The sequence below is a fragment of the Hypanus sabinus genome, chromosome 11 (genome assembly GCF_030144855.1).
Source record: "Hypanus sabinus isolate sHypSab1 chromosome 11, sHypSab1.hap1, whole genome shotgun sequence".
Lineage (NCBI taxonomy): Eukaryota > Metazoa > Chordata > Chondrichthyes > Myliobatiformes > Dasyatidae > Hypanus > Hypanus sabinus.
Window position 1 is genome coordinate 30,418,689 of NC_082716.1, and position 25,049 is coordinate 30,443,737.

At 37.5% G+C, this 25,049-nt stretch overlaps 1 protein-coding gene and 1 long non-coding RNA gene across 5 annotated transcripts in view; one reads left to right on the forward strand and one right to left on the reverse strand.

Moving 5' to 3' along the window:
- LOC132401802 (receptor-type tyrosine-protein phosphatase F-like) overlaps window positions 1–25,049 on the forward strand; it is a 362,488-nt gene that overhangs the window by 177,927 nt on the left and 159,512 nt on the right. For all 4 annotated transcript variants that reach the window (XM_059984024.1, XM_059984023.1, XM_059984025.1 and 1 more), the window contains exon 5: window positions 10,244–10,432. In XM_059984024.1, the coding sequence (XP_059840007.1) occupies window positions 10,244–10,432 (189 nt within the window). The remainder of the gene's footprint in view (window positions 1–10,243; window positions 10,433–25,049) is intronic.
- On the reverse strand, window positions 14,370–20,749 carry LOC132401806 (uncharacterized). The gene is made up of 4 exons (XR_009514715.1): window positions 20,710–20,749; window positions 19,865–19,940; window positions 19,716–19,766; window positions 14,370–16,687 (listed from the first exon to the last, which is right to left on the reverse strand). It is a non-coding gene; the product is annotated as an uncharacterized LOC132401806 (long non-coding RNA).

The following is a 25,049-nucleotide window of genomic DNA, read 5'->3' on the forward strand; positions in this document are numbered from 1 at the left end:
GTGCCCAGAGACACAGGTTTTAAAAAAATGCATTTGAAGATCTCGAAATATGTAACAAGGGGGAAACTGAAAAATAATTTGGTATATACTCTGGTAGTGAAGTAAATTGGTACCGTGTTGTGGATCCAGAGTGCAGTCATTATTAAATAGTCAGAATGTTATACATAATCAATCCCAGATTGACTATTTCCCTCTTACCTCAATCTGGGATGATTCTGCTTGTACTAGTATTCCTAAGCAGAGCAATAACTGAATGAACAAAAATTACTAAGTGCTATAAGTATTTGCCCATTATTTACTGCCAAATTAATTTATTGGGGAGAATTTGGAATATATACTGTACCAAATCATTAATGAGCACCCAGAAACACTTTTTATTACTAGCTTGAAAAACACTTTTAAAAATGTGTGGGACAGTTATGTAAAGTTGGGTTTCCCAGGTTAGGTAATTTGTAACCCGACAGATCCCTGTCTCTTAATAAATAAGGCCAACTTTCCTATGGGGACAAGTTGTAAGTACAATCAAATCGATAGCTGAATGGAGAGAAGAAAGATAGAGTAAGAGTAGTGATCGGAGGGCATTTAATGAATGAGAATCTAACAGAGGAATATGAAAAGATGTCAAATACCTGTCAGTAACATCTGTACTAATGGAAAGGAAAAAACAAACAGAAAAGCAGAAACATAAAGCATGTTACCTGAAGCTGTGCAATTCAGTACTGAGCCTGATAGATACAGTTTCCACCTTAAACAAGTGTAAATATTCCCTTACAGGCAGTCCTTGGGTTCTGAAAGGTTTCTTTCCTGAGAACTATTAATTACCTGAAGTCAGAAATAAACTGAAGTAGTGGCATAAGATCACAGAAATGGGTGTGATGGGGTAGCAAAAGGAGCAGGAAGAATGGTCATCGGCCAGCATCACTAACTGTCAGTAATTCAGCAATGTATCTGGTAAGATGGTGGCATGTTCGATCACAGCGACTTCTATGGGATCAACCTTTATAAACTTATTTTTTTCACCAATCGCAAGACCTTGCTGGATAAATAACTTAAAGTACTGTGGGTCTACCCTATCTCTGAGTTGATCATTGGCAGATAAAGTGAAGGATCTGGACCTTGTGCGGATCATGTTGTTACCTGTATCAGAGAAGCATCGGGAGTCGGTGTGCGAAGGAGTTGTGTAGTCTTTAACAGTGAGTGACCATCTTAGTCACTTGTGATTGCAAGACCCTGTTGGACGTTGTTGTTGTGGAATGCCACAAGTCCGATTCACCAATCTTATTGGCGGACGACGGGGGAGCTGTTTGATCTCGGTCGCAGCAAGGACTAAGCCTCAAGCCCTGTTTTTTTTACAGCCGCCAACGAGAGAGTTAGCGGAGTTGGTGTGCTCCACTGGAGGCAGTGTTGCATGGCATCCAAGCTAGTGTCTGTACTGCCCCCAGTGGCTGCTTAGCAGAAGACAACCTATATTGTGGCTAATGGCAGATTTCTGCAAAATTCATGGACACTGAGTCTTGGGTTTTTTTTGTGTACTTGATTTTACTGATATCTTGCTATATGTCCCTTGTGTTACGTGTGACTGTTGTACAGTGTTTTCCACCTTGGCCTCAGAATAACACTATTTTGTTTGGCTGTGCTCATAGGTATTCATGTATGATTGACTGGCAGTTATTTGAAATGTGATGCAAAATGTAAAATGTGTCTACTCAGTGGTGTCAGCTCTGCTTGGCTTGGTTGAAGGGCAAACGGGGTTGGGGTAGTGGGGGTGGCTGAAGAGAGAAGTCACATGGAAAGTCCCCATTTCCACCTGGCAGAATATGCCCGCAACAGCCAACAAGTACATTCTGATACATTTTACTGGTCTCTCAAAATACCCACGGAATCATCCAGCTCTATCTCAAAAACAACAGCCTGTAACTCCACAGCAATTGGGAAATCTATTCCCTTGTAGATCTCTCAGTGGCTCAAACCACTAAAACCACTGCACATCTAGTCTTTGCCTCAGCAGCATACAGCTGCACAGTTGGCCTCTAACAATACTGGCTAATGCCAGATCACTTGATTCACCTTCACCTATGAAGCTGTTATAAAGTTATGGAAGTTTAACTTGTTCAAAAACGTGTTTAAAAATTCATTAGGAAGTTTTTCATAAAGTCAAAATTTTGCACATCTGTTTATTTATACAGTCAGGTCCAGTCAGTTGTTCATAAACGGGAAGTCTTGTATTTGTATTCCACTTTAACACTCATGACCAAATTAGAAATCCAGTCTCAAGGGCTGATTTTCTACCCTTAAGTCCTTAAGAATTGATTCATGGTTGTCATGTTATTTGAGTTTGAGCAATAAATTAGATATTGTCTTGAAATAGTTTTTTAACATATTGAAGAAAGTTATGAATTGTTATTGTCCAACCATCAAAGGAAAACTTAACTACCATATAGTAATGTACAAGAGTTTTTACATTTTGAATTCAGCTACTGGCCAAAACATTAGGTTTTAATGGCTTACCTCCTTTTGGTTTCTTTTGCCCTCTTGGTCAAAGCTTGTTTTCACAGCAACTGTTCTTTTTTCGATGAATGTCTCTGGGTCTCTCTTATTCTGCATGGATTCTGACTGGAACTCTACACTTCACATTCCAGTTTTGGTTAAATAAATACCTTTAAGATAGTAACTGCTTCTCAAATTGTGTATTTGATCTGTCAGGTTCACTCCACTTCCCATCTCAATGAATTCCAAGCCTGACCTCTCTAGATGTCGCCTTCATATTCATGTTCATTTGGTCTGAAGTCTTCATATAATATAACACCACCCCCTATCTGCAAAATTCTTGCTTTACCTGCCCACCCCTCATCCCTTATCTTCTCTAGGTCTCTTCATTGCAAACAGCATGACATTGACACTTTAAATTTACCACTTAATTTTTCAATGGACAGCATTCACTGTACTAAGCATCAGCCCCAGAAGTGCTATTAAATCTGAGGAGGGTAGTGCTGTTGTTGTTTTCAGATTTTACTGCTATCTTTTAGCTTCATCGGCCATGACCTTAATGCAGGATATTTTTCTTTCCCAGATAATCCATGAGTTGATTTCTTTTGGGGTTCTTCTCTCCATAGCCTACAATCTCATAGTTCATTCAACACATCACAAGCAACTGTTCCTCCTCTCCAAGATCCACAAGCAAACCTACCTGATTGATCCAATGTTTCAGCATATTCTGCTCTTCACAACAGTTTTTCCTACCTTTCCTGTTTTCATTCTCTCCTTTCGCTGTCTGTTTCCAGTCTTACATGTTTGTTGCTTTCCAGTACTCATTTTGAATTTTTTGATGGCAACTGTCTTACCATCTACACCTCTATCCCATGCCTGAAAGCCTTTCACTACTTCTTCAGCAAAACCTCCATCTGCCACCCTTCCCCAATTGGTTGAGCAAATTCTCTTTTTGAATTACTTCTGCTTTGACTTCCTGACTAATAGATATAGCGTGGTTGTTTCTCTGTGATCCAGGGAATATTCCTTATTTCTGTTCAGCTTGGATACCATTTCTTGGCTTTTTACTCAACCACCAGTGGCTGTATCTTTGCAGTTTCCTCTTCTTGCCAATTTCTACCTCCTACCTCACTTCACTTGAGATGACTACTAATTCTCCCCTTCCGTGTCTTAAATTCTTTATTGCCATTTCAGAGAGTGTGCTAGATTAAAGTAATAAAGATGAACTTTATTTGGCACATGTATATCAGAACATAGTGTTTTCTACTTTATTTCTGTGCTTTGCTGCCCACTTGAGCATGGAAACGGAATATCTTCATAATCGAAACACTAGAGGGACTTCTAAAAATGAGGCACCTTCTTCTGGTCGGACTAAAGTACAAATAAGTCAGAATTAATTGGTTTAAAAGATAACTGAGCACCTTCCAAACCAAATTGCAGGTGGAATTTATTTCCAACCTGTCATGCAATTGTGTGTGCGTGTGTGTGTGTGTGTGTCAGAGAGCGAGTTTGTAAATCTGGCGGGAGAGAAGGATGTTGGGAATGGTGAGGTTCAAGCACCAATGGAGGGGTGTGGGACAAGTGGCAGTGAAGGGGTAATTTGATTCTGAAGAATTGGTTTATTGCTTCTTGCTTGCTCCCCTCCCCTTTCCCATTCCCCTTTTCCCAACCATGATTCTGCTCTCCCTGCCCCCTTCCCACTCTCAGTTAACAACAGAGACCAGTATCAAAATCAGGTTTATCATCACTCGTATGTGTCTTGGAATTCTGTGTGTGTGTGTGTGTGTGTGTGTGTGTGTATATCCCACATTGTTTCATCTATTGATCAACATTGAGATGCACACACTGGTATAAAATAATCAAACGTGCAAAGATAGTCACAGTAACTCAAATGATAGTCTGCTGTAATATATCATAGAAATTCTTTTCTGAATATTGTTTAGTTTCCCGGTTTTCTCATTTAATGGTTCTGATATAATGGGAACATTGGATTTAGTTGTAATAGAGCTGAATATTTGTTATCTTGATTCTTGAATTATGTTTGAATTGCATCTATATTCAATAACTCATTTGCATTGTTTCAATATCATTGGCTTTGTAACATTCGATAGAATAGATGTCAGTAACTATAATTAGCAGTAAGACTTCTGGGTAAAACATACTGTTCCACCATTTTTTCCTGAAACAATGATGAAAGATGAATAAATGAATGAATGAATAAATAAATAAATAGTGCGAAAGTGAGGTTACTGGACCATTTAGAAATCTGATTCAGAGATCTGTAATCAGAGATGCATGCTTTTTTTGTTCTTTGAACCATATTCTGTCACAACATCCTTAATGGCTAAAAATCATAAATCAGTTCAGCAGAACAAACCAAAGAACCAGAATGCTGTAGACCAATTTCATGATTGTGCACAACCTACAAACTGCTGGAATGCGTCATTCCAGAAAATTAGGTCTTTTTTAAAGCCAGAGACTGCCTAAGATCAAGTAGGATTCTGGCTTAAGCACAGCTGATGTTATCAAGTTTTGGTACTCACACATACTTCAATATCCATCCCAGCAGTCGTACATGATTTGTGCAATTATAATCCAGTAAAGGCCTCATGCTGAGTCTCACGAAGATTATTTACTACCTCAAGACACAAAGCCTAATGTGGAAGATAATGTGTAACCAGTAACTTCCATGTCTGGCTGAGCAAGTTACCCAGGCTTTTTAATAGTGGACAATTATAGGTTCAATATTAACACCAAAGCTCTTTGAGGGTGATGGCTGATTCTTCGCTTGTGGAGCTGAGGAGAGTCTTCAGGAGTGAAGGCACTATTGTTGGTGACTGTCAAGGCCAATACTGGATCTGCAGACTCCGGAGCAGTCGCTTCATGGGAACTCTTGGGATGCGGGTGCTTGAGTAGTAGGATCCTTCCTGCACCTTTTTTTTCCTTCACCATTCACTTTTCTGGATTCTGCAAAATTCTTGGCTGTTCCATGGATCAGCAGTCCTTGTCACAAGTCAACTGCTGCCACTTGTTGACCTTGATATTTGCTTCGGAGAATTGCTGCTTAAGTTCCTCTTGCTTGGGGCACTGCTATCCCTTTTGTCCTGTGAGAGCTCTCTGTAGAGTACTGCTTTCACTAGCCCAGAGTTTTCCATGCAAGACGTATGACCTGACCAGTGGAGCTGCTCAAGCAGCAAAGTGCTTTTATTGCTTGGAAGTTGAGCCTTCTGCAGGACCTCATTGTCAGAAACACGATCCTGCCAGATGATACCCATGATGGAGTTAAGGCAGTGTTGATAGAAGCGTTGCTTGTGCTACAAGACCCAGGCTTTGTAGCCATACTGCTCAGTGTTGTGACCACAGCAGCCCCGTTCACCTGGATTTTTTTCCACATCACATTTCTGGAGGCATCCGAAGACTCTGCTGATTAGGTTGTCAAAGTTCCTTCCTTACTGTAGCATCCTTGGAGATGATGCTGCCCAAGTAGGTGAACTGGTCAACTATGGTCGTCAGTGGTGATCTGAGGTGGTTTGTAAATGCCACAAAAAGGGCTTCTGATGAAGGATTGTTGTTTTCTTCAGAATAACTGTTAACCTGAAAGCCCTTGCAGGCTTGGTGAACTGAGTGACTGCAACCTGTAGAGTGAGTGTGTGTGTGTGTGTGTGAGAGAGAGAGAGAGAGAGAGAGAGAGAGAGAGAGAGAGAGAGAGAGAGAGAGAGGAGCACAGGAGTCTGCATATAGTGGTTTGGCAATGGGGCTCTTGCACGTTTTTTGTTCAAGCAAGAACAGGTCTAGTTTCACGCAGAGCTCCAGGAGCATCTTCCCATTGTTGTTGCAGTTTCTGACACCATGATGAGCTAAGACTCCTGGCCATACCTTGAGATTCCTACCTGTCCTGGCTTTGAAATTGCCCAGGACAATGACCTTGTATGCCTTGATGTTTCCAATAGGCGGGACTTCAGCTCCCAAGAGAACGCCTCTGACAGCAGGGTTTGCATGCAGTGTGGGAGCATAGACAAGGATGACAGGTTGCTTGTTTTGCAGTGGGAGTCACAGGGACATAAGTCGATCTGAGTGTCTGACCATTAGGCTTTGAAGCTTATTGACTATGGTGTTTCTGATCATGAAGCCCATCCTTGAGAGTCTGTTTTTGTTGCTGCTAATGCCCGACCAGAAAAGAGTGTAGCCTGCACCATGCTCTATCAAAGACCCTTGATCTGCAAAACATACTTCGCTTATAGCAACAATGTCAATGTCCAGCTGAGCTAGGTCTTTTGCCACAAGTGCAGAGCGTCTTTTTGGGGGCAGTAGAATACTGCAGTGTGCGTATATTCCAGCACGTGATTTTGAGATAAATTGCCTTATTTGATTTATCTCCTTCATCTTACTGCTTGAGTGAGATGCCCATTGGCCACGGTGAACAACCCTTTCTTTTTGGACTACCTTTTCTACCTCAGTCTCCATCTGGAGCAAGTAGAGCTATCTCCGAATGGGGTTGCTTGGTCACTCAAAGGACTGACGAATGCTGTTGTTGCCTCAGGTCAATAGATGGACAACCCATGGGTCTGAGCCGCCTACGTGCAGAGTTTCACCTCTTCTTCATTGCTGTAAGACTTTTCGTCCTGCCTGTGCTGCATAGGTTTATAGTGAGGATCAGTGCACATGGACCTATTTCACTCTTTAGGCCAGGGGATGTTCCACAATGGCATCGTGAGCTGTATGTGATGTTTGCAGCTGTGGTAAGTCTGTGGGTTAAGTACAGTATCAGAGTTTTCCTTTTAGACACGCTGCCTGGCAAAGCTAATGAGTCCCATCTGCCTGTCTTTGGAATCAGAGTTGTCTTTCTCCTGGGCTGAGTACCAGCCAAGGCTGCCCCGTCCAGTTATACGGCTGGGACACTTGGTCATTCCATGACATAGCAAACTCATTAAGAACAGGGATGCCACGTGAAGGATTTGCTGTGGGCACAATAGCCTTCACTTTCCTTGGGTGAGCAGGACATCCAGGCTGGGACTCACCTGTACCCACCAGTGCTCTTTAATGTCTACGTAAAGACAAGGCTCTTAATGGTAGCGCAGGTTTGCATACAGAATGATCTACTATTGGTCATGGAAGCAGGCAATCCTAATAATATCAAGACCATACTACAGAAGGGTCTAAACACAATGGTGGAGTGTTTCTGGAAACTGATAAAACCCACTTAGAAAACACCAGTCATTTTTTTCCATCTTGATGATGAGGATGCCAGAAACACTCTGAAAGCAGCAACAGTGTGAGAAATCACTTACGTCTGTTCTATCTCAGAATGATGCTGGACTGCAGACTAACATTCAAAGTTCATGAAATAAGGTGGTCAATATGATGCAGAATTTGTAAACGTAAGCTGTGGGCGAGAGTCCTTGAATGTGCAGTAACCTGTTTGAATGCTGAAATGGACCAACTCCAGTTGTAGCTGACTTGTTTATACACAAACTCAATATCCACATTGCTGTAGAAACAAAATTCTACAATTACTGAAAATGTTGGGGGGGGGGGGAGTGGAGAGAAGAGCATGAAAATCTGGAAATCCAAAATAAATCTAAATTCCGATAGTATTCAGCAGGATAGACTGAATTCAGGTCAGCGACCTTTCTGCTGAATGTCACAGTGTTAGTCATCAATAGAATACTCAAATTCCCCTGTCAGCCCCTGTTGGCGAATATTATTACCTTATCAAACTGTGAATTGAGGGCTTTGCCAAAGTTGTGCAAACCCCTCCAGATCCAAATATATCTCTGTGAAATTTTGGAAAACCAAGCTTCCTGGAAGCCCCCAAGAGATGTTCAAACAGAAGTCTGATAGAGAATGACCCTGGCATTCTTCCACATAAGTTCTGGAAAGGTGAACTGCATCCACATAGACCATGGCGGATACATGAAAGACAGGTGGGAAAACAAAAAACCACAAGAGATTCTGCTGATGCAGGAAACCCAGAGCAACACAAAATGCAGGAGGAAAATGAAAAAGAAATTTCTCCATCATTTGGGGCAGATCATGCTGCACCTGTATTTTGATTGGCCTATCACAACATCACAACAGAACAGTAAAAGTAAATTCTGAATCCACAAGACAATTCACTAAGAAGAACGAGGGCATAGGAAAACAGCCAGCTGGAATATATCGTTCACTGTTCCTTCATCATTGCTTGGTACGAATTATGAACCTCCCTGTGCAATGGCAGTGTGAGAATATTATCAGCAGGGAGATTGCAGCTTTTCAAGAAGGCGGTCCCAGGGCACTTTCACTCGTACAGAAAGAAATAAATGAGAAGTTGCTGCTCTGCATCTACAGGAATCATACGTGAAAAGAAATTATTTCTCAATAAGAATCCTAAATCAAAATTAATCTCTTATTTATGCAGACTTAAAGATATTAACTATTTAATGATGCTGTGAATATATAGATATTTCAAGATGGAGTCACTTTTTCAACCTTGATTCTTGATCTCCTGTATTTCAAATAGTCTCTGTTGTATACATGCTGTTAGAATATGTGTTCTAGATTTTTGGCTTTGAAAGTAATTAAACAATGTATTAATATGTACACTCTATATTTGAAGAACCAAAGATGATTGGAAGTTTTGTGTGTGTGTGTGTGTGTGTGTGTGTGTGTGTGTGTGTGTGTGTGTACAAATCCTCAAGAAAATGGGATAGTTGAGCATTTTGGCAAGTAAAAATTCTGTAACAGCCAAAAAGTTGGTAGCTTTAGGTACATTTATTATCAAATTAAGGTTAGAAAATACAGAGTAAGGTGTAGTCGGTATTTCAGTAAAGAGTCAAATGCTGTCATCCAATTACCAGATTTCATTCAAAGCAAGGGCATTAAGAGGTAATGCAGAAAGGATTTCCTAGAGGTAAAACTCTTGTTTGCAAGTGAATTGTGGATAGAATTGGAAAATGAGTTTACTTGACCAAATCCATGGGGGGGGCCATTGTTTCTGATTGTAGTGATCTGAATACTGTGGTTGGCTCCCTTTGGGCAAGTTCACTTAATAAGAGGAAAGATTATTTGAATTGATTCTTAGGATGTGAGGTAACAATTTGGAGAGCACCCAGTAAAGTGTGGGGGGAAAACAGTAGGTTAATTTAAAGACTTCATTCTTGAAATACAAGGATGGCAGTAGAGTTTGATTTGATGAATGGGGAGGAGAAAGCACAGAGAGGCCAGATAAAAGGGAAGAGAAAGAGAGGAGAAAAGCTTGAGGAGGTGACAGAGGCAGGAACAGTAAAACTTAAGAGGCACCTGGACACGTCTTTGAATGAGTGAGGCATGGAGACTAATTAAATTCGTGGAAGCAATTGGAATCGGTTGTACACGGGCATGATGGAGAGTATAGATTTTATGGGCTGGAAGGCTGCCTTCCATGCTGTGCAAGTTCTGTGACTCCACAAAAGAGTACTGGCAGTCCCTGGGCCAAGAATTCCTGATTTTACAGACTTAATGCCCCATATAAGAACAAGATCCCATAATGCAATTAAATTAAAAAGTCTGCCTATGTATCAAAGTTCATTCCTCTTTCTCCACTTTCAGTAATCATTTTTTTTTACCAATTTTATGTGTATTTGATGCCATTCATTACAATATATGAAGGTACAGTCATAACATTGAGGGGCTTTTCTGCATCTACCAACGTACAGAAATGGAAAAGGGGGTAATGTTGAAAAATCTGCCTACAATTTGTTCTGATTAATAGAAAATATCTTTTGTATTTTTACAGAGGATCAGCTGCCTCATGGTTTCCCCACTATTGACATGGGCCCTCAGCTGAAAGTAGTGGAACGGACCCGCACAGCTACAATGCTCTGTGCTGCCAGTGGGAACCCAGATCCAGAAATAACATGGTTCAAGGACTTCCTACCAGTGGACACAAGTAACAGCAATGGGCGAATTAAACAGCTCAGATCAGGTAGGATGCTTTTAATATCAGCTTTATTTTAGGCAACATAGTAATTTGGAGGTTCATGCTTTAGCAACATCTGAATTGGTATATTATTTTTGTAATTGTATTTAATCAGTTTACTGGTATATTGTGATTTTTTTAAAAAAAACGTATCTATTGTTACGGCCTGTGAACTAGACTGGTTTACTAGACAGTCTATTAGGGTCTACACAGAGTTGCTGTCATTTGATTTTGTGTACAGTAAAAGTGAGCTGTAAAAAATGTCCAAAAAAGAGTAAAGTATGTTTATCTCTGGTCCAGCTAATAAATGGTAGTAATCAGTACTGTTTTAATTGAGTCTGGATATCAGGAATTGTTTGTTTTATCAGTTGGTATTTACATTGTACTTTGCATATAAAAACCAATATTGTATAAACAGGAAATGGTAGATAACAGATAAGTCATATTCTATTCAATTTTGGGTATCAGTGGGAAGTCTTATCACCATGTTTGAATACATATACAAGATGCTAAGAAATCTATGGACCATTGTAAATGTGCATGCTCTCACCATGTTGGAATATTCCTGCATTCTACTTGCTCACTTCACCAAGTGGAATAAAGAAATGTTCCTACTGGGAAGTGTTTGTGTGTAAGTTGATGTGACTTTCTGATACCACAATCCCACATAACTGAGTCTGCATGAGGATAGTATTTAATTTTAATCTGTAAAAGCTGCAGTTTACCATCAGCTATGGTAAATCACACATTCTTCCTCTTGGAATTTTGAGTTTAGAATTCGGAGACCTGTTTGACAAAATCAGTAAAGGATCCCCTTAGCAAGCCAGTACAGCAAGGCAATCATCAGCAATTATTCACAGTGCTGATAATAGTAATAATACAGAGAACTGACTTGCTTCCAAATCTTAATTGCTAGGCATATCCTTTCAGAATCATATTTTACAATCATGCCTCATTACACTAGGGATTAGGAATCCCAATGAATTCTATAAATTGGAGGCTGCTTAAATACCACAGGCCCAGCCAGATGGAATAATGTACGATTTGAAAAGACCTAAGAGTAGGCTGAGTTCACATTGGAAGAGGGAACTCTAGAAAAACCACTCATAACTGAAACTGACCATTCTGGCCAGCTAGTTTTTGCCAGTATTTTTGATCCACACTATTTTCCTTTGGTCATAGTACTTTTAATTCTATTAGCATATCCTTCTGTTCTTTCCTCTTTCATGTTAACTAGCTTTCCCCAAAATGCTCCTATCCTATTTGCCTTGGTTACTTCTTGTGGTTGAGCAATTCACATTATTGGCTCAGGTGAAGAAGTATCTCTTGAGTTCCTATACTGGAATTGTCAGAATCCATCCTTAAGTTTTTGACCTCTACTTTCAATTCCTCTACAACAACCCTATCACAATCTGACATCATTTGATAGAACTCAATTACATAAACCCCTCAACCTTCTCTTTTCCAGAGAAAAGAGCTTCAGCCTTTCCTGATATATCCACTCAGTTCCAGTATCAACCTTGTGAATCTTTTTTGCACCTTCTCCAATGCTGCTGTATCCTTTCCATTAATACAGGCTAGAAATTATGCACTATATTTTTCTTGGTTTCACAGAAGTTTTACCCAATTTCTGCTGTTCAGTTCTATATCCAAAGATTTCAGAACATATGCATGAATGCAGTTTTAAAAAGTTATGAAGATCTGTAAATTGTTTAGAAATAAAAATACAATTTCAAAGGAAATGGAGTAAATTACAATACTAAAAATCTTCAGCAGATAATTTTGGTCATCCTGTTATAGGAAAGTTATCATTAAACTGGAAAGATTGTAAAGAAGATATGAGGATGCCGCCAGCACTTGAGCATATGAGTTACAGGGAGAGCTTGACGAGGTTAAGACTTTATTTCTTGGAATATGGGGAAATTGAGGGGTGACCTTATAGATGTGTATAAAATCATGAGGACAGAGATTGGGGGAATGCACGTAGTCTTTTTCCTCGGGCATTTAAGGTGAGAAGTAAAAGATTTAACAGTGACCTGAGGGCAGCTTCTTCACACAGAGGATGGTATGTATTTGGAATGAGCTGCTGGAGATGTGATTGAGACAGGTACAATAATAACATTTAAAAGATATTTGGATAAGAGTATTCGGATAGAAGTGGTTTGGGGGGGGGGGGAGAGATTTGACTAACTTAGATTGGCACCATGGTTGGCATGGATGAAGTTGTGTGAAAGGGCACATTTCTATGCTGTATTACTCCCTGACTATAAAAAACATTAAAGAAGGATACCAAAAAGAGATAATGAGACAGACTCAGAAACTTTAAATAGTAACAGGAAAAGATCATGCTAAATATACTAAATATGAGTACTAAATATGGGGTGATATCATAGGAACAAAATGCGTTGGGTCTTTTGTTTTTAAACTCTACAAGTTCATCCCTCAATCTCCCATGTTCCAAAGAATAAGTACTTAGCCTGGCCAGCCTCTCCCTGTAATTCAGGCCCCAGATGACTGATAGCAGCCACTGTATTATCTGATTTCAAGAAGAGAGACAAAGTGGTAGCATCTTTAAGCTTTGGTGAAAATAATAAAGAGCAAGTGGGGGTTTTTAATAAATTAGAAATGGCCACTTCCACTTTCAGAATAGGAAATTGTGCTTAACAAATCTAATAAAATTCTCTGTGGAAGCAATAGATACGACAGATACGAGTAAAACAATGCATATGATGTTAACAGAGACTTTAATAAGTTACAGAGAAGTTTTATTGTAGAAAATAACATTTAGAAATTTAGAACAAAGGTGAAAATTGAATTAACATTTTGGAAAGAGGATATTGTAAAATGACATTGAGAATAGTTTGGCTGATTGCTTAGAAACTGAAAACTTTATTAGCATACTGCTCTTGGCCTCTATCTATGCACTGGACATGTACATAATTTTGATTGCAAAGTTGTTAGTGTATTCAGATATTTGAAGATTGATTTGCATTACTCCCAATTCCTAATGTAATGATTATAGCTGTTGAAGAGATTATCCAGGTATCATATAAATGTGGTTAGCGTTTTATCCTCTACATTTTCCTAAAGCAATCAGTTCAACACCTGACCAACTCTTGAAGCAAGTTTTTTTCTGCTCTCCCCTTTTAACTGAGTTGAAATGCTTTCTAATTATTGACCTCCATATCATGGGGAAAAAATCTCCTTTGCCTTGTCTACGTCACTTATTATTCTGTATATTTTAGTTAATCTCTCTTTGGTCTCCTTTGTTACCGTAAAAACAATCCAACATAGTCCCTCTTGCTCACTACAGTTCTTCAGCTCACACGTTCATAGATCTGAACAACCTCTGAAATGTTGTTCCTTCATTCCTATGTTATATCGAATGATACGATATACATATTTTCTCTCTCTGTCTAACTTTTTATATAACTGTAGTATAATTTCCAGATTCTTGGCCAAACTCGGAATAGCAAGAATACCTTATGCCTTCTTGATCACCTTCTTTTACCTTCAAGGATCTGTCGACACCTATTTCTAACTCAAGATGTCTTTGTTCCTTTACCTTGACATTCATTGCATTTTCCCTGACAATGTTTTCCCTCTGATAAAGCAATAAAAAATTGCCTCATATGAATAAGTATCAACTTGAAAACCAAAAAGAATGGTGCTTTTTATTTGCAAAATAGGTGATTAAATGGAATTCAATACAAACTTTTAAAATTATCGAAGTTCGTTGGAGTAGATTAAAACATAATGTTTCCAGTGAATGCAAGGTACAAATTGACAATATTAATAAAATTTAGACCCCTGAATTAGAAAAACCTTCTTATACGCACACTTGAAAGTCAATAGGATACTCAGTCTCTAAAGCAACATCCAGCCCTAGAAGTTTCCCACTCTGCTGCCATTGAAGAAATTCTGTTAAATAGAAGTAACGGCATCTGAGACTAATACTATTCCTCAATCCAATCAGTAGGAACTGGTTTGTTCAAGTAACACATTTAGGTAGTATACTTTTCATACAATTATATGCACTATGAGTAAGAAAAAAATGCTTATTGTAGAAGAATTTCACGATACATGCCGGTGATAATAATTCTGATTCTGAACATGTAAAATAGCATGGATTGCATTTTAAAATTTGCTTATCATTATCCTATCAAATGGGACAATGTGACAACCACCAGATTTTTAATATTTCAACCTGTGATTTTTGAGTTTTGCTAGCAAAAATGGTGCCCGCATTGGAAGTTAATAGAAATTCATAATTTTGATTATGCGTAATTATGAACTTGAAGTGAAAATAAAAAGTTTGAAGATTAGCTCATAGTTCCTGAGTTGCTGATAAAGGGGAGATTATTTAGTGAAGCCGAACAGATCAGTTGCTGAAAAACAGAAATAATTTTCTACAAAGGAAGTTCTTGAAGAGGTGATAATTTGAAAGCTTATGTGCTTCAAGATTAGTTACAGCTGCTTTCTTGAGAGGAAGAAAATCTTACCCAATTCAGATGCATTAACTGGCTTTGAGCATCCTTGTTACTGCCAAAGATTGGAACCAAAGTAAGTAGTGGGATTGATGGTAATAGTTCCTTACTTTTAAACTATCTGTTATATTACTACATTATATCACTCTTGGTTTGTTTGGGAGTAACTTGTAATATTTAGATATATTTAATATTTTTGAAAACTGTGAAGTAAATTAACTACTCATTCTGAGTGTCTGGTATTGTAGAGACATAGAGAATGCACTCTGCCCTGTTTGAATAGTCAGTACCTTTGGACTACCAGGAGAAACCTGAGCAATCACAGTCAGTTATTAGCTCCAAAAATGAAATGGACAGATTCATCTGACAGTTAAAGTTAAGCACCAGTTTCCTGCATATTGTGCTCATGTGATTACATGATGTATTGACTTCTGTTTCCAGAGGGCAGAGGATGAATTTTCGCCTTTATAGAAAAGTATTCGACTTATTCAAGTTAACTGCAATTGTAACATTGGGCACTAATCTTAAAGGCTTAAAGGCTTTATTGTAATTTTCAGTTAATCAATAGAGCAATGTCATATCTGTGTGTTAAACCAGCCATCAATTATTATTGATAATTACAAACAATTTGTTTTAACATGTTAGGGGCAGAAAGTAATCGAAGTTCTCTTCAGATTGGTCAGATGTATTGTTGTTTGAAATTACTTGATAGCAAAATGTTTAATCTGTCTTAGTGTTGAGAACCAGATCATAAATTGTCATAAGATCTTGTGTATATCCTTAAGGCCTTTTAAATAAATTACAAGTTGATGGATTGGATAATAATAATTGTAAAGTAAGAATAGTAATGCTTTCCAAGCTCCTTAATAATGTGTCACAGAAAGCCCTGTCTTATCCCAAGTGAGTATGCACACCAGATGTAGAAACATAGAAAACCTATAGCACAGTACAGGCCCTTCGGCCCACAATGCTATGCTGAACACGTACTTACGTAGAAATTACCTAGAGTTACCCGTAGCCGTCTATTTTCCTAAGCTCCATGTACCTATCCAAGAATCTCCTATAAGACCCTATTGTATCCACCTCCACCACCGTGACTGGCACCACCATTCTCTGCGTTTAAAAAAAAAACTTACCCCAATACCTCCTCTTGTACCTACTTCCAAGCACCTTAAAACTGTACCTTGTTGTATTAGCCATTTCAGCCCTGGGAAAAAGCTTCTGACTATCAATGCCTCTCATCATCTTACACACCTCTATCAGGTCACCTCTCATCCTCCACTGTTCCAAGGACATCCAGTTAATGGTTAGTTTTTCACTAGCTGGAGAAGAAGGCTTTGAAATTCATTTGCACAACACTGGAAATTGGCTTACGGATAAAACACGCGTTGATAAATTTTGCTCATGTTTTTGTGTAAGTTGACATTGATTGTTAAATGAGGATGGGCTTTGCTTTGACACATTTGTATATCCCATCCTACTAATTGCATTATTGTAGTTAGTCCGACAAAAATAGGAGGGTGATAGTGATCCCAAGATTTCAATCACGTTTGTCTGAAATTACTGATGCTGATCTTTCACAAAAACAAGAGTTTTTATACTGCTTACACTCAAAGTAATTTTTTTTTAAAGAAAATGGAGCATTATTTCTTTAAATATCAGCTAGCATGTTGAGTAAGTTGACTGATCTAAACTGGGATTCAGTCTCCACACCTGGATGATTTCAAGAAAATTGCTTCTCAAAAATTTGTAACTAGAAGTGCCAGAGGAAATCCTACAGGAAGAAAAGTCGCACATTAATTATCAGATGAAAAATGAATAATAAACTGTTCAAAATTGGAAAAAGGCTGCCAGAGAGACATCTATAAGGACACAATGACTTCTGTGAATGCCAACATTTCTGGAAACCCTGTATCAAGATCAATGTTTCCCCATTCTGCTGGTAGAGCTATTCTTGACTTATGAAATGTAAGGTGTGTGTGTCACGTTTTAGCAGAAACATCCTGGAAGGATCCTGATGACAGGTCTCTGAGATTTGAATTAAGAACAGAGCGTACACTTCAGTTTATTTGCTAGCTCTCGGGAATCGGTCTCTTCACCTCTAAGTTTCGTGTCTGAATTTGAAGTTGTACCCTGCATTTTTAATGCAAATACTTGACCTTACAAAATTTATGGAGAAGCTCCAAATTCAGATTTGCTATATCACTGCTGCAGTATTGGAAATGGAAACAAAAAATAATGGCCAAAATCACTCAGTAGATATCTTTGGAAAGAGAGACAGAATTATTGCTGTAGGTTGAATATCCTTCATTAGAACTGGAAATGTGAGAAAACAAGTTAGGTTTAAGTTGCAGAGGACTGGGCAAAGTGAGTTGGAATGAATAATGGGAATATCTCTTAGGGGCTGAGGCAGGGCTTTCCACTTTAGTAAGCTGTTTACAAAGTCACCTGGATGATAAGATTAATTATAGCAATTAGAGAGAGAAAACAGAAGGGGGCAGGTCAAAGCCATGCAAAGCAGGTTGGAACTATTTTGGAGAACTGAAATTGAAAGGAGAGTATATTGGAATACCCAACAGATTAAACAGTGGATGAGGACAGAGTCAAATGTGTTAATAATGAAGATGGATAGTCCTACAGCAGGACTAGATGGTTAAAATACAAACAAAAAAAAACAGTAATCTGAAACTGTAGAATTCAGAAAGAGTCCCTATCTATCTGTGACCAGCTGTACACTAAATATTAGTATTCTTAGAAATGAAACCTGAAAATGAACAACTGTGAATTGTTGTAAATGCTAACAATTTATTTCAGCTATGTAAAGTTGTTTCAAATTGTTTTGTGCACAATAGGAGAAAAAGTTAGAAATTGGTGATTTGTGAATTGCACTTAAATGTTGTACTGTGTCCTTTTAAGTTTACTGAATCTCTGCAGGTAACTGATATGCAGACTTCTGCAAAATGCCATTTTTCTTGGTAAAGGCCATGTGATCATTAACTTTTATAGCACTTGATTGAGAAAAAGGGGCTTTGATTATCCATTGTGCCAAATAAATTCGTACAAGTATATCTTGAGTTGAGATCCAAGCATTCAATATAAAGTTATGAACCACCTGTATTAAATCCTTATCTATCAGTAGCTTTAAAGGCTCACAAGGCACTGTGTGTCCTATTTAATTCTGTTTTCTGTCTCTCAGTTGAACTTCTCAGAATCCTTTGGTAAGTGCTTGGTGTTCAGAATGCAGTTTGCATAAAAGCAGTGGTGCATGGCATTCTTCTACTAACTGAGGCATACACATTCACCTACCATGTCTCATAACAAGCTCCTTGTAATAACATAAAATATTATCTAATGAGCCCTGACCAAATGATACATTGTTCTTGCTGCCCAAGAAAAGGTTTAAAAATTATGCAATGGTTGAAGTGTTTTAATAAAAAATTATGAAAGAACATGAACCTTTTCCCCGTTATTCCACCTGCAGCACACTGCTCTCTGTATGAGTTAACTAGCAGAAGACTGATTGTTAATTCAGAACTTGGAGAAGTCCAGGCACTTACATGGATGCTGCACTGTTGAGAACAGCTTTACTAACCTTCCTAAGAAATTGCTCTGACTTGTTATTTTGCATCAACCCTTTCTGTCGCTGAGAAATAAATATATATATTTACTATATATAACAAAAAATCTAATTCTTTCCAGTTTCTTCCAGTTTTCTTTATTTTTTTTGTTTTCTCCTCTGTGTACTAACATTTCTCTTTAATCTTATTTGCATTCAAATTACCTCACCAGGTGGTACACCAATCAGAGGTAAGAATGCTGAACGTGCTCAGAATCATCATTCACACCCCATTTCCCCTCTTACCCCAATGTTCTCATTTCCTTGCATTCTCTTGGCCCCGACACTTTACTTTTTGCCTATTCTTCCCCTTATCTCATTCTTAAACCCTGACCCCATCTGTTTATACTCCAGTGTGCAGTGGCTTTTGTTTCCTATTGTTTTAATACTTTTTACACAAAATGGACATAAGTTATCATTTGTCAGAACCACTTAATCACTCAAATAAAATCTGATGAACATGTGTTTTTAATTTTGAAGATGTACAATACCAAATACTGTTCTTGTATGTAGGAACTTAATGTCTCCAGGAGGACTGACCATTATGAAATAAAAGCAATTCAACAAATAACTGCAACATTTTATGCCTTAAGTGGCCCAGTTTTAAAACATTTTTCTGTGACATTTGCATTCTGATTGGCTAACTGTTATGTCATTGTCTAATTCACATCAATAATAATTTGTGTTACCAATTCAACTTTATTTTTATTCTTAGTGATTAATGCAAAAACAGTGTGGTACAGGTAAACTTACATATGTTAATATCAGATTTTAAAGTTGGTCCATTTGTTAGTTTCAAAGTACTGATAAGTCAGAACTAAATTAATTTGAGATCTGAGAAAAGAGCCTGTCTTTCCACTCGGAGTTTTTTTTTAATAAAAAAAGTGACAGTAGATCTGCTGCTTGGTATCACCGTGATGGTGAAGCTTTTGTTTTACCTTCTGGATTGGTACTTGTCTTATCTTTTCACTTGTATTTTGTAATTTATAGTAGACTCAAGAACATGGTCAGTTTTGAAAATGTGGCAACAATAATGTTAACTGTGAAATTAAGAGCTTGATGGTTTAATAGTTCATGCATTATAAGATCTGTGTCATAAAGAGAGTCACACCTGTTTTGCTAGTATACTCACTTTTTGAAGTATACACAAAATAACTAAAGTTTGGTTTTACCTTAAATTACTTACCTAGACTGTTTCATCCGACAACAGCTCTCCAGGCTCCACAATTTACACCATCTGTGAGAACAAATATTTTACAAGTCTAGTGCACTAAATGAGACCATTAGTTAAAATAATCCAGTTTTTATTATTGTACTCATTTACATATTGCTCACCGTGGGACATTTATTTAACATGATGCATACACAACTTGGCTTCTGCAATCCACTAGAATCTCCAAGTTTCCTTTGTCTACGTTAGAATGAGAATGAGAATCAGGTTTATTATCACCAGCATGTGTTATGAAATTTGTTAACTTAGCAGCAGTTTGATGCAATACATAATATAGAAGAAATAATAATAAATAAATCAATTACGGTATATGTATATTGAAAAGATTAAAAATTGCAAAAAAAGAAATAACATATATTTAAAAAGTGAGGGAGTGTTCAAGGGTTCAGTGTCCGTTTAGGAATCAGATGGCAGAGGGGAAGAAGCTGTTCCTCAATTGCTTCAATGGATCTTCTTCAGTAGATGCGCATAAAATAAATATTGTAGCCTTTCTGTATTTAAGATAAAAACTATTAAAAGGAATGCCAAGAATTCTTCAAAGGGCTTGTACCAAACCAAAGAGCTATAAAGAGATAAGTGATTAGGAAGTGAAATGTTTTCATTGTTAAATAAGGGTTAATCAAATTATTGTAACTAAATAAAGTATAGAGTAAAACAATATTTACATATAACATAAATTTGAAAACTTAATCAGAGGAATAACTAGAGATTTGATTTTTTTTCTTAAGCAGTGGCTTGATAAAATGGTATATTCACTGATGACAGAGAGGTAAACAGTGAATAATAATTGCAAGCATGTTAATCAGTAATTGAAAATCAAGCATTTTGAAAGGACAGTATAAAAGAGGACAAGCCATTCCAAGTGCTAACAATGTGGGACAGATATTTGAACTGACTAAGTTTCTAAAATAATTTTTGAAATCCCCCCCCACCCCCCACGCACACACACCTTGCACCAAAGTCCTGCTTTAAAACCATTTCGATGTTTATGAACGCCTTGCTTCCAGCACATTCTATAATTAAATGTGAATAATTGCACAGTTTGTAAATCATTGCTTTTAGCTACCTTCATTAAGGCACAGTTTAACTGGTTTACAATAATTCTTGTGCTAACATGGTTTCATAATAGATTGCCCATCCAAAATATATCTAATATTTGTCATATATCAGCAAAAATACAGCCAGCAAGTTTATGTACCAAATTGTAATGTGAATATCACAGCTCCAGTAACCCCCAGGCAGCATCTGGACAAAACTGCATATCTGAGGAGGACCTACTTCATACATATTCTACAGTTTTGAGGTCAAGAAATAGTGTTCCACCTCCTGGTGACATTAAAGTATCTAGGCATTGGAGCCATTTAACCATCATTTGCATAGCATTGCCAATAAATCATTCATTTCATTTAAATCAAACTATTTATATTATTAATACATTGATATATACTTTATATGAATTAAAAGAGTAGCTCTGTTTCAATTAAGAAATATTACAGTATAAAGAAATGTATTGGTAGAACTGTCATAGTAATAATCTAGACTGTTAATGTGCTATACAGTGTGTTATTGTAAAACTAAATGGTACCAGTAAATAAATTAAGAGTGACAAATACTCTCCTGTGAATTTGCAGGTACTTTAACAGTGCTTTTAACATGCCTAAAAGTTGCTTTCATTGTTTTAGAATTTGCAGTATCTTTATGTAGTAACCTTGCAAAGAAAAAGTGGATAACATCTCAGAAGTTGTACAGTAGTTCTGTTCTTTAAAACAAATCAAAAATATCACACACCTAATTAGAGTGGATGCTGGTTAATTGGGACACATTGGGACCAGTACATTTTGACCCAATTAAAGCAGCTGCCCCAATTAGCCAAAATTTAATGGAAACGGTTAAAAAGGTATATTTTTTAAAAAAAAACAAGATACTGCAGAACAAATTTGGACACTATCAATACTAACTACTACAGTATTACAAAGCTATGTATTAGTTCCTAATAGTAATCAGTGGAGGAATTAATCCAATGTATGCTGCCGTGTTCTTTTGATTGACTGTAAATGAACAAAATTGGTACAGACACCTAGTGCAGATAATGGACTGCCTTCATATAATCCTTTTGATGATTGCATCCTCTAAATCTTCATTTTTATTGCAACATTGAAGATGATTGCTGATACCTTCAAATTCTTCGTAATTCCTAACTTGTTGAAGTAGTAAAATCATTTCATTTTCACTCTTGGCTGTTTCTGGCATCTCCAGGCCTGAATGCTTGAAACTGCACTGAGTAAAACAGCTCTGAATTGTCTTACTGCTTATTTCTCACCAACTATAAATGAAAGAAATCACTGCATTTTGGGCATAAGCATGTGCGACTGCCACTATTTAAAAACTGTACACTCTAAACAAGTTGTGTCTAAGTGTACGTGACTGGCCCTAGTTAAAAGCTGTTTGGCACCAGGCCCTGTTCCTAATTAAGCAGCATGATGTCCCGTGTAAGTAAAGGGAATTCTGGGTAATTTTTAATTAATTTATGTTCTTTGATTGAGTTGGCCCAAATAAATGGCTGCCCCAAATAACAAGAATCCACTGTGTATGGTGTATTTGTGGCTTTATATAACCTCACAGATACTAAGCCAATTTTCTTGTTGAACATGGATTTAGGCAGAAATAATAATTGTGCATATTTCTATGAAGAGCAAATATTTCATGTTAATTGCAGTGACAAACCACTAGTAAAGATTTTCTGCTTATAATGTAGTGTTTGATATAGTACAGTGCAGTACAAACCCTTCAATCCATAATATCATGCAAAACGTTTAACCTATTCTAAGATCGCATGAACCCCTGCCTCCCACATGTTCCTGCATTTTTCTTTCATCCATCTGCCCATCCAAGAGTCTCTTAAATGTCCCTAGTGTGTTTGCCTCTACCACCAATCCCTGGTGATGCATTCCACGCACCCACCATTTTCTGTAAAACTGCTGCTTCTGACATCACCTTAAAATTATGCCCTCTTGTATTATCCATTTCCGCCCTTGATAAACAATCTCTGGTGGTCTTCTCTATTTATTCCTCTTATCATCTTATGCACCTTTATAAAGTCACCTCTCATCTTCCTTCGCTCCAAAGTAAAAAGCCTTAGCTTGCTCAACCTATCCTCATAAGACATGCTCTCCAATCCAGGAAGCATCTTGGTAAATATCTGCACCTTTTTTCCCTTACTTTCCATCCAGAGGTGACCATAACCAAATGCAGTATCCCAAGCATGGTTTAACTTAGAATTTTTATAGAGCTCAAAATTAACTTGAATCCCATATCACCACTACTTTGCTCTTCTCTGTCCTTTCCCTTTTGAGCCACATAGCCAGACACAATGCCTGAGACCTGGTTGCTGCAGTGTCTCTCTCTCCCCCCCCCCCCCCCCCCCCCCCCAACAGCATGGAAAGTGGCATTTTTGTTATTGAAGGGAATGGTCACAGAGCTACTTCACGCTATTTGCCCATTCCCTTTCATTCATCTGACAGTCAGTCAGCTACCTGCTTACCTCCCAGAAGCTGCTATCTATTCCAAATGAGCTGAAGGTCGACCAGCTTCAATTCCAGTTCCCTAACAAGGCCTGGGAGGAGCTGCACCCAGATTCATTTCTCATAGAGGTAGCAATCAAAGAGACTGGAGGCCTAAACAGTGTCTGAAGTTTCTAATTCCAATTTATTGGAATAATAATCCTAATCCTGGATGTCACCACTTTCTCCTTGTTAATACCTGAACATGCATTTACCCATTAAAAAGCTCAGAATATTTAAACAGGAAGATAATGAATGTCAGCATCTTGTTTGTTTTCCAGTGTGGGTATGGTTAAACTTTAGTGGGAAAAGATTGAGGGATAATGAAGTAGTTCATTTCTTACCAGGTTTTCTTATTCTTTTAAATTAAAATTTAAACCAGCCAGAGTTCTGTAAATGACAGCTTCCCATCACTGGTGGCTAAGAAATCCTCTGTACAATTATTTGAGATCCACATGCATTCATTTCTCAAAAAATTGCAGATTGGTTAAAACTCTGGCAACTTTTGAATGTAAGGTGGTTAATTAGGGAACTATTGTCTCATTGATGCTATTTGATGTTTTAAACAGCAACAGCATTTGTTTTACCATGATTTTTGAACCTGTCTGCAGACAGAAAGAGCTCTTTGCTTCATATTCCTTGATGGCCATTAAAATGGCCCATTGATCACAAATACTTAATTTACTGTGAACTCACGAGTATCATATATTGCTCAAATGACACTTTCTATGTGCATCCGAGGGTGCATGATGTATGAACGTTTTAATTATTTTAACAAGGTAACCACAACAGAGGTGTTGGTGGATTATATAAACTAAAAAAGAAAATCTTAAATGCACATTCAGAGAAAGAATCCAAAGTAATGTATCTGGTTATGGATAGACTATTTATGCTGATGCGTCAAGTTTGTTTCCCAGATTTGGTCTTTCTTACTCTTTTCTAGAAGAGTTTGATTTCTTTTATGTAAATACACCCTGTAGGTTACTACCTTTGGATACTGCAACATGTTCCCAAATATTTTGAGTTGTAAGTCAAATTGGGATGTCAAAAATGAACCTGAGGCAAAATATGTTTAGATATGTTTCTGTAATGATTCCTAGATGTTACTTAATTCAGTTCTGACCTACTAAATTGGTATCTGTTTGAAATATTTGCATTTTATTTTAAGCTTTGTTCAGTAAGGGAGCTCTTAGCAGCATTCTGTTGGTCAACATCTGTCAGTTTAGACCTGTAGTATCTTATACTTCACTATTCAGTTAGAAAAATATGTTTTACTACAATGTCTCTCAATTTGCCTATCTGTTTTGAATTTATAAAATTGTGAGGTTAGATTTTCCAAAACATTTAAGACCAACCAAACCGAAGTGGCATAATAATTTGTATTCACAAAGATTTTCTTATATTTTCATACTAATTTTGCACATATCCAATATTTGGAATATATTTTATCTCCTAAAGCTACAGATTCCTTTTTGTTCTATTTTAAAACTAAATAAGACTAATAATTGATATCAGTTTATAAAATCTACAAAACAATCTGCATTGCTAATAAAACATTTGATAGCATACTGCACAAGAACAACTATCTTTCAGTTTGTGCAAGATACTCTATTCTGAATTAATTACTTACCTCTAAATTTCAAAAAAGGAGGGAAGTAACCAAGTTGTATGCTAGATTTTAGTTTCACAGCCCTCTCCTGCAAACAAATAATATTGCTATTGCTTTTCT